Raw genomic sequence first — 9,802 nt, forward strand, 5'->3', positions numbered from 1 at the left:
ACTTGTATGCTCAATAAAGATTAAAACTTTATTAAATTTTACTACCTGAAAGAGGCATCAAGTGAAGATTCGTTTGAGAAATGAAAGAGCCGGCCAAATTAATCGAAATGATCCGAATCCTAGAGAAGAGACGGACGGCCCATCGCCACTTTGCTGGAGTTGGGCACTGGGGGGGGAGAGAGAGAGAGAACGTAAAACGTCGTCTACTTTACACGCCCGTTTCGATTTTACGTGATGACGTCGTGGAGGCTCAGCTATGATGGCAGCCGTAGGTTGACATCAAAACGATACAGAATATTAAGTATCTCAAAGTTAGCGGAAAAGCCCCGACACAATAACACAGAACACAGTAACATTTTTCAGATAGCACACGCGCTAACACACACCTGCCCGGTTAGGGGAACGGTAAGTTACCGAAGCAACGTCCACCTTTGCTGTATCAAAGTGGAGCCCGGTGTGTGCCTGCGCTGCGACTTCAACTCGTTTTGTTTCATGTTTTGCATACACTCCTGTTAAATTGTGACGCTAGCTGTTTAGCTGGGGAGGCTAACAACAGCATACACAGCGTTCAGTCCACGCTCCCCACTGGTGTTCAGCGGTTCTGCGTGGATAACCTCCTAACCGGTAACCTAGCTAGTCAGAGAGCAGCTGTGGAGCCGAGCTAATGTTTGTTGAACACGTCCCATTTGACACGCCGCTCTCCCACTGTGCTCCTGCCATGCTAACACTCTGCTGAAATGTGCTGCGAAACGATTACTGTTGCTGTGAAATGTAGGATTTCCTGGCGTTTGTGTGACTTTGTTGAAAAGTCACTGGACTGGTTATAAATGGCCTCCAGCTGCAAACCAAAAGTCTTATTAATGGAGAGCTTTGGTTATCTAAGGAAGCTGCAGCTAAATTTCACCCTGACATGACATGTTGTCCACCAAACAGCAGCTCCCTGAATCACTGGCCTGTATGTTCTCTGCGTTGTGCTTGAAGCGGCACTATGCCCGCAGCCACTGTGGATCACAGCCAGAGAATATGTGAGGTTTGGGCCAGCAACCTGGAGGAGGAGCTGAAGAGGATCCGACAGGTCATCCGAAAATACAACTATATCGCAATGGTAGGTTGGGATTGTTCAACTGAGCAATTTGTGTCAGAATCGCTGTATGCAAAGTCATTGAATATCAGCATTATCGTGTTAAAATGTGTGTGAAAATATGCAAAACGTATTAATACAGGCTAAATGGAGCTGTTATTTCCACATTGGTGTTGGCAGTGGTCATATTTTTCATCATATCACTCAATCACAAGCTAAGTTGAATTCACCAAGCACACAATCTGAAACATTTCTGCTATATGTTTGTGCTAATTTTGATTAACAATTGTCCCAAAATGAACTTTCTCTTAAAATTAGAATGTTATATAATACTGATTACAAAAATTACAAGGTATAAAGGACAAATGTACTATTCGTAGAATGTTCAGTGGAAGGAAAAAATGTGAGACACAAGCAACAGCGTGAGACTATGGAACATATGACTCTTTTCCATGTGTATTTAAATTTTCTAAGAAATTATTTTTTATTAATTTATCTAACTTAACTGAAATAAACACAATTAATTACTGTGTATTAAATATTTAGTTTTATTTGATTTGATAATCAAATACTAAACTAAACTTTTTAATCACATTGTAATTTATTGACTCACCAGTGGTAGTTGTTTCTTTCCTGCTGGTCTCACAGTCGCCGTCAGCCCCCTTACTGGGTAACAGCGGCTCGCTCTCTTGCAGGACACGGAGTTTCCGGGCGTCGTAGCCAGACCGATTGGGGAGTTCAGGAGCAACGCTGACTACCAGTACCAGCTGCTGCGCTGCAACGTGGATCTGCTGAAGATAATACAGCTGGGCCTCACATTCATGAACGAGCAGGGAGAATATCCTCCAGGAACGTCAACATGGCAGTTCAACTTTAAGTTCAACCTCACGTAAGATCACCGCCCTGTCAGCTTCTTATGTTGCGTGGGTAAATTTACAGAGTTTACCAAAATGTAAGAAATACAACTTGTACTGGAACATACAAGCTAGACTTTATATATATTCATTAATCACAATTAAAGTCGGGACGTTAATGCAACAATTTTGATTAATTAATTACATAGATTTTAATGTTAATATTTTTTTTAGCACAATTAATTTAAAAACAAAAGTTTTATCTACAAGTGGAACCTTTGCATTCGTGTGTTTCTGGTACGCTGGTAAATCTGATGCACGAGCAACATCCCCAAACAGCAACGGACGACAAAGTGACTTCTCTTGGCTCACTGGGGCTGGATATTTTTGTTTCAGAAGATGATTTAAGGGGATGCATGAGAATACAATTGTTGTTTTCAAATAGCGCTAAAAAGAGTTAGCCTGTTAGCAAAGCTATTCAGGCCTGAAATAGCATCTCGAAGCTAAACGCTAATGTCAGTTCACATTTCTAAAGAAGGATCTGTCAAAGAGGTTGAAACGCCTGGAAGCTGGATGACATTTAGCACCAATCTGATGGTTGAATAAGCTAAATAACAGATGAAAAACAATAAATGTCTTTGTTGTTAAACTCATATGTCTGTTTATTCAATAATCTAGCAGAAAAAAAGTTTTTAGAATTGAAAATGTCGCTCATTTTGTCAACATATGGCTTTTTATTAAAAGGTGATTAACTGACTACAGATTGTGTAATTAACCCTATTAAAAACTTTAATCACATCCCACTAGTAATCATAATTGTAATATTTAAGCACAGAATATGAAGAATAGCCAGCTGTCAGGGTGAAATTAGCAACAAGAACAAAAATCCCACAATCCAACTGGGTGCCGCCATTTTGAGGATTCAGCTGCTGCAGTGTTTGACCCATGCAAACTTTACTTTACTGTTCCTGACAGTCACTGACTGGTGTTAGTGCGTGCGTGTGTGTGTGTCTGTGTGTGTGTGTGTGCGCGCTTGCCGAGCTGAGTAGTTCAGATCAGAACTCTGCGGTTCTGTTTCTCTCTTCATTAGAGAAGATATGTATGCACAGGACTCCATCGAGCTTCTGACCACTTCAGGGATTCAGTTCAAGAAGCACGAGGAGGAAGGCATCGAGACGCTGTACTTTGCAGAGCTGCTGATGACGTCCGGAGTAGTGCTGTGTGACGGCGTCAAGTGGCTGTCTTTTCATAGGTGCGCCGCTCACAGCCAAGAGTCCGATGTGGCAAAACGAATGCTGGCGCCGGCACCGCTTCCTGTTTAAATCGCTTTGTTTTAAACAGCGTTCCCCATCCGTTCCCTCATTTGTTTTGCAGCGGCTATGACTTTGGATACCTGATCAAGATCCTGTCTAACGCCAACCTGCCTGAGGAGGAGGTGGACTTCTTCGAGATTCTCCGCTTGTACTTCCCGGTCATTTATGATGTCAAGTACCTCATGAAGAGCTGCAAGAACCTGAAGGTACTCTGAGAAACGGCAGAGGATCCCTGCTTTTAGGAACCTCTGATTCCTGTTGTAAACTTTGAGTAGCTGCGACAGAATTTTATTTTATTTTTTTCAATTATTGTTGAAATTATTAATTCATCGGATTAATCGTTATGAATCAATAATTGAAATAATTGTAAACTTATTTAGTAATCGATTAAACATTCAATGGAACATACAGATTTTTTTTTTTAGAAAAGGCCATTTGCTGAAAAATTAACGTATTCAGAGAAGTAATGAAGCCAAAATTAGTGGATTAATTTTGCTTTTAAGATTAAAACACCTTTGTCTGTGAAAATGTTTTCCCCAAAAGGCATCAAGTGGCGAAGTTTTAGCTTCACCCACTTCAAGTTCACTTAGGGAAAGTTGTGATATTGCATTTTAGGCAATAAAATGATTATTTTGTTATGTGGAAACGAATTGACTTATTGGTTCATTTCCATCCTCTAGTGTATTTCTAACGTTATAAAGAAAAGGCTTCAGCTTTAATCGCAAGTTTTTTTATGCGATCAATCGTCAGAATAATCAGTCGCATAATTGATTACTAAAATATTTGCGTGTTTACAGTATTTGGTGCAGTAAGTTACAGAGGAAGGAAGCACAGATCCAAGCTGCTTTATTCATCAAGCCAAAACAAAACAAAAAATCCCAAACTGCTGACAGAGACATTTCACAGTCAGAGATCAGGCTGTTCCTGTCAGCAAGCAGTCGAACGGCGTGACGACCGCTTCGTCTTGATCTCGTTTGCGTTCAAGTCGTACAGCGGCAGCGTTGCAGGGGACGCGAGTCGAGTCCCACAGCGGACGCGCTAAGCAGCAGGCAGGGTTGCTATCTGATGTCAAATCTCTGGAGAGAAAGAGTTAACGTTTCTGCCAGACGGCCTCAGTTCCGCCTCGCTGCCTCCGACGCTGCAGCTGGAGCAGAGTGATGACGGCAGGACGGAGACCCGAATGGCGTTACGTGGCGCCGTGCGGCAACAATTCGATAAATGATTGATGGAAACAATCAAACACGTCCAGCAGCAATTCAGAGCTAAATGCTGGACAGAGACTTTGGTTGCGCCAAGCTGCTCTAATATGTGAGGACTTTTCTGTTTTGAGGTGTTCAAGGAACAAAAAGTTAAAAAACGCGTATCAGATTTGTAAATTAGATATATTTTACTTCCTGTTTGGGCTCAGCTTGTTTGTTTTTTTACAAATACTTCTGTCTACTAATCTCAGATTTATTTGTATTTATTGTAGTTTGTAGTTGAAACTTGTAGTTTTTATTAATGTCTTGTATTTTTAATCTTGCAGAGTTTCTTTCCATCAGGACATTAGAGTTGAGTAAAAACCAGTCGCTTTCAAGCGTCATCACAGTGAGACCAAGAAAAAAGTTCAAATAGACACAATAAAAGGAAACAAAGAAAGTAAAAGTTGATCTGAGTGTGAATTTGTTGCAGTTCCTTTTATTAAATTAAAAAACAAAATGTTATGATCGCTGTGTATTTTACATTTTTAATTGGAAACGCTGCTTAAAGCTCTTATTTTGGATTGATTGCGTTGAGCATGTGTAAAAACGTCCTACTTAAAGTCTGATCAGCTCTTTTCTCTCTGCAATAACGGAGAAAACAGGAGAGCCGATTCTCTGGGGAACTCGCAGAAAGCCGTTGTGCTTCACACTTTTTTTTTTTTTTTTTTTTCTGCTGACTTTAATGTTGCTTATGAAGCGTTTTTGGACCGGACCAGTTCAAGGTTTTGTTTTTTTTTCTTTCCTGAGTTTCTTCTTCACACGATTCTTCTCTGCAACGTCCAGCCGGCAAATAGCTGCCTAGAAAAAGTCTAGAAAAAGTCTCGTCTCTATTATTCTTCAGACTTAGTTTGTGTTTATGTTTATTTCACCAGTTATTTTTTGTGGCTCTCTCAAAAATAACCCCATTTTTCCCTCTAAGTCCCCAACATCCTGCGGTGTTCCCAGCTGCCTCTCCGTCTGCGAAACACAACCGTATTATCTAGAGACAGGCTGTGCGTGGCATGCTAGCGGTGTTGTCCTCCATTATGTGGATTTGCTGAGTGTGACTGACAGAGCGCTTTGTGTTCAGGGCGGGCTGCAGGAAGTAGCTGAGCAGCTGGAGCTGGAGAGGATCGGACCACAGCACCAGGCTGGCTCGGACTCTTTACTCACCGGCATGGCGTTCTTCAAAATGAGAGAGGTAGGAGCCCCGAGTCAGCGGCCTGACGTAGAGCTTCGCTTACTTTGGCTCTCGGCTTCCAATGCCAGGGGAGAATATTGATTCTGCTGGATATTTTTTCACAATTTGGCCTATTTCAAGTGTAAACTTTACCGTTTCTCTCAGATGAGCAAGCCTGAACTTACAGCCGGAGCTACAATGTGAAAATCTAGATGAAAGCGTCATCAAAATGGCCTAGTCAAAGTCGAGATGTCGTGTTGGTGTGTTCCAATTGTTGCCAAACCACAAAGACGCACGAAATAACACGCTTATGAAAAACAAGACGCTGAAACAATTAATCTGATTATTGATTAATGGTTAACCTGGCTTTTTACTTTTCTTCTTTTTGAGTAGATTTTTCAAAAACAAAGGCCATTTGTTAGGACGACATACTCAGACATACCCAAAACTGTACAAAAATCTAAACATTTGCATTTAAGATTAGAAAAATAAACAATCTGCAGATACATTTTACCCAGAACTCCTGGTGTTTCTGCACACGCAGAGTTTCAGCTTCACTTGACTCAAATTTAGTAAGAAATTGCATGAAATCTCTTATTAAGCTACTATGGCTATAAAATTATTAATCGGTTAATGCAAAAATGTAGCAATTGATCTACAAATAATCAAGTGTTCACTAAAGAAATACTATTCATTTTAGGCAATAACATGTTTACTTATTTAAAAAGAGAATCTTTCTTTTTATTTTTGATTAATCATCAGATTACAGTTTAAAACAGTACAAGCATTACTAATGTTCCAGTTGAACAGTGTCACAAACAGGTGTTTTTATTTACCTCTGTGGCTTTTAGAGCAAAAACAATTTTTGGTTATTATTTTTATTTTATTTTTCCTCTGGGGAAAAAAAATAACTTGAATCCCAACACCATCCCAACATCCCAGTTTTGTAAACCACTTGTTTACCACATTTATCCACTTAAATGAATAAAAGTTTATGATCGTAATTACGGTCGAAACAGTTAATCAGATTAATTGTGATCAATTTCGTAATTGATTAATCGTTAATTGGAGAATAGAAGCAGAACTGGCTGAGCATTTCGTGTTAGAAGCCATTTTTAGCTGCAGATGCTACAAATGAGGAAGCGCTCACTAAAGGACTGCTCAGTTATTGCATTTTAGGCAACAAAAAAAGTAAAAATGTTGTTTTTAATTGTATTGTTTTTATATACTACATAAAAGTTTTAAATGAAAAATCTGCAGAAGGTGCACATGCTCTTTTATCCGATTAATCGGTTAAACATCCGATATGCTAATTGGGAGCTAACCTAGTCGTCAGTTTCTGTCCCAGTTGTTTCTGCTGATAATTCTTTGCGCGACTATCAAACTTCTTTTATTTTTCCAGTACATGACGTAATCACACGTCTGTGTCGCTGTCCGCCCTCCTCCTTCCCTCCAGATGTTCTTCGAGGATCACATCGACGATGCGAAGTACTGCGGCCACCTGTACGGGCTGGGCTCGGGCTCCGCCTACGTGCAGAACGGAACGGGAAACGCCTACGAAGAGGAGGCCAACAAGCAGCAGTCGTGACATCGCCGGAGTCTCCCACCGTCCCACAGTCCGGCACGACTCCGAGGCGGCGTTATTTAGCTGTCTTTTTTTTCTCTTCTTCTTCTTCCCCATCGGCCACGCCGTTCTCAGACGAGCGAACAAGAAGCGCGGCCGTTCCTCGTCCGCGCCGCGAGCCGCATGCACGAGTTTAGTCTTTTATCCCTCGCGAGGCGGCGCCAAGACGACGCTCATTTTGGTTCGGTTTGAACGCGCCTGAAAAGATGGGACTTTTAGTTTTCCTCAAGTGTTCTGAAGACATGTTTTTTGCACTTTACGAAAGAAAAAAAAAAAAAAAAGCAAGAGAAAAAAGACAAAAGGAGAAGAAGCTCTAACCTCGACTTTATGCGGGAACGCTGAACACGTTTCCGGTGCGTCTCCATTGCCTTCCGTGTTCCTGTTTTGTTTACATTGTGAACACATCTCCCACCGCCGCGAAAGCAGCTCTCGCCACGCTCGGCCTTAACATTAGCAGCGTTATTTTCTTTTAAACCTTTTTAATTTATTGCGCCGGTTACGTCGACTAGTGACCCTATTCAACACTAAACAACAACAACAAAATATAAATGAAACGGTCCACCAATCCGGACGGATGCAGACGGAGAAGTCCTCGCCGAGTGCGTTTCGCCGACACTTGAATTTTTTGTTCTTGATTTGTTCACGTGACGAGAATGTTTGCATCGACCTGAATGAGCTCTGATTTCACTGTGAGAAACGTCTCCTCCACATCCAATCATTTCTGTCTTTCTTTTGGTTTGTTTTTCCTTGTCGTAGGAACCGCACGTATCCAGATGCTTTTCACTCGGAGGAATGAGTGCCATTTTTGTGAGTGTGTGTGGGGGCGTGTGTGTGTGTGTCAACGCTCTCGCTGGCAGTCAGATGCATGAGCTCTGTTTGTATCAACCGGTGACACAAGCAGCCTTTTCCGTTAAACAAACCCGGTAGGACATGCTGACGTCAACCTGAACTACTCTGCTCGGAGTACGTTTTTCTATTTTCTTTTATTGTTTCAACGGGATAAAAGGGAGGGGGAGAAAAAAAAACACCCTGTTCTTCGTAGTGGTAGTTCACACCACTCGAGTTGTGGAATGCCTCCTTCCTGTGAAGTTGTCCGGTTTCGGGCACAGAACGGACCGCATGCGTTTTAAAAACGTCGGACTCGAAGCGGACTTGTTGTTCGGTTCCCACATCCTGCTTCTAGGCGTGTTAAGGTCGTAGGTTAGCGGCTTCATATTGACCTCTGCCTCCGAACGTGACGTTGCCCTTCCTTTCCTTTTTTTTTTTTGCAGCTCATCTCTCACACTGTAAAAGAAAAAAAAATAACAATATGCAACATAAAGAGAGGAATGTTTTTAGGTGTTTTTTTTTTTTGTAAATAAAGGCTTGAAATTTTTCTACCAGAAAAAAAAACAAAAAGTTCTCTGCAGTGAAATCTTTTGGTCATCTAAATAAACCGCTGGAAAGTTCATTGTAGTAAGTGAATTTGAAGAGATAAATATAACTAAGTAAGTATTTCCAGGGGTTGTTTCTCTTTTTTTTTTTGTTTTTTTTTAAATAATTAAAATTAAAATTTTGATTCAGAAAATTCGAATGGAACTGATTAAAAATAGATTTTTATGCTACACCCTCAGTGGAGCGTTACCCCACTTATGGTTACACTCAAAAGCTAATAAGTAGTGAAAGGGACAGTTCTGTATTTAGGCGTATTGATGGAAAATTGAGTGGAAGGGGAAACGTTTGGTAGAAAAGGATGTGAGGCCAAACCATGGACTGGAGCTGATGTCAGAGCACACAGACATCGGTCTTTTATAAAACCATTTTATACAATAACAGAATATTAATGTGCTTAACAGAACTTAAAAATAAAGAATTGAAACCAAAAGGGCTAAACATTTATAACCCAATTGTGTGATAATTCATGTAACTCATTGCATGGTTTCTATAGTAACAAAGATTATTATTACGTGGATCAAATTGTTGGTACGTCTCTATTAATGACAGAAAAGCCCACAAAGGTCCCTGAAATAACTTTGAAACAGACAAAAATAATCAATGACAATTTGCTGGAAATTGACCAATAAAAATGAGACGTTACTTTTCTTTATCATCCATTCTGACTCGTTTCTTATCATGATATGAAGTTTGGATTCATCCTTTTAATGATAAATTCCAAGTAATGTTTGAGAAACCCAAATGCTGTCCGACGAGTCTGAATTAATTTGACTGTTTTCTCCGCCGTTTGTTCAGCGAGCATCAGTAAATATCAATACATTATAGAGATGCATATCAGGCTTTACGTGTAAAGAATCACATTGCAAACGGAAATGTTTTATTACTGTTCAGTCACAGCCGTACAGTCAATAAATACTCCTTATCACAACAGCACCAAAAAATGTGGTGATACAACTGCAGAGTCCAAATCTCCTACTCTACTTATAATTTTTTTTATAAATATTAAGGAATTGTTGACTTAAAACAATTTTGGTCAATAGTTTGGTCTTATTTCGAGTGCAGTAAGGTGTTTGGGTAAGACTTTATTTGTTCTTAA

The 9,802-nt window shown here is 40.3% G+C and overlaps 1 protein-coding gene across 3 annotated transcripts; it reads left to right on the forward strand.

The window, feature by feature from the left end:
• The first annotated feature begins 222 nt into the window (after nucleotides 1–222).
• On the forward strand, nucleotides 223–8,589 carry cnot7 (CCR4-NOT transcription complex, subunit 7). 3 transcript variants are annotated; one of them, XM_028008710.1, is made up of 7 exons: nucleotides 224–405; nucleotides 934–1,105; nucleotides 1,777–1,970; nucleotides 3,026–3,187; nucleotides 3,310–3,454; nucleotides 5,559–5,669; nucleotides 7,105–8,589. In XM_028008710.1, exons 2-7 carry the CDS (start codon nucleotides 989–991, stop codon nucleotides 7,234–7,236), a joined length of 861 nt encoding a protein of 286 aa, XP_027864511.1. In that variant the 5' UTR covers nucleotides 224–405; nucleotides 934–988; the 3' UTR covers nucleotides 7,237–8,589. The 3 variants fall into 3 exon arrangements, with proteins under 3 accessions (XP_027864512.1, XP_027864511.1, XP_027864510.1); XM_028008709.1 differs by having other exon boundaries at nucleotides 982–1,105; XM_028008711.1 differs by lacking the exon at nucleotides 3,026–3,187 and having other exon boundaries at nucleotides 223–1,105.
• Nucleotides 8,590–9,802: the final 1,213 nt, after the last annotated feature.

Source organism: Xiphophorus couchianus, chromosome 23, assembly GCF_001444195.1.
Source record: "Xiphophorus couchianus chromosome 23, X_couchianus-1.0, whole genome shotgun sequence".
NCBI lineage: Eukaryota > Metazoa > Chordata > Actinopteri > Cyprinodontiformes > Poeciliidae > Xiphophorus > Xiphophorus couchianus.

Bases quoted from the DNA above. Each gene is read 5' to 3' on its own strand.
- cnot7 (XM_028008710.1), top strand. From the start codon at position 989: ATGCCCGCAGCCACTGTGGATCACAGCCAGAGAATATGTGAGGTTTGG. The intron at 1,971-3,025 runs GTAAGATCACCG...TCTCTTCATTAG, and splicing joins AACTTTAAGTTCAACCTCAC to AGAAGATATGTATGCACAGG. The intron at 3,455-5,558 runs GTACTCTGAGAA...CTTTGTGTTCAG, and splicing joins AGAGCTGCAAGAACCTGAAG to GGCGGGCTGCAGGAAGTAGC.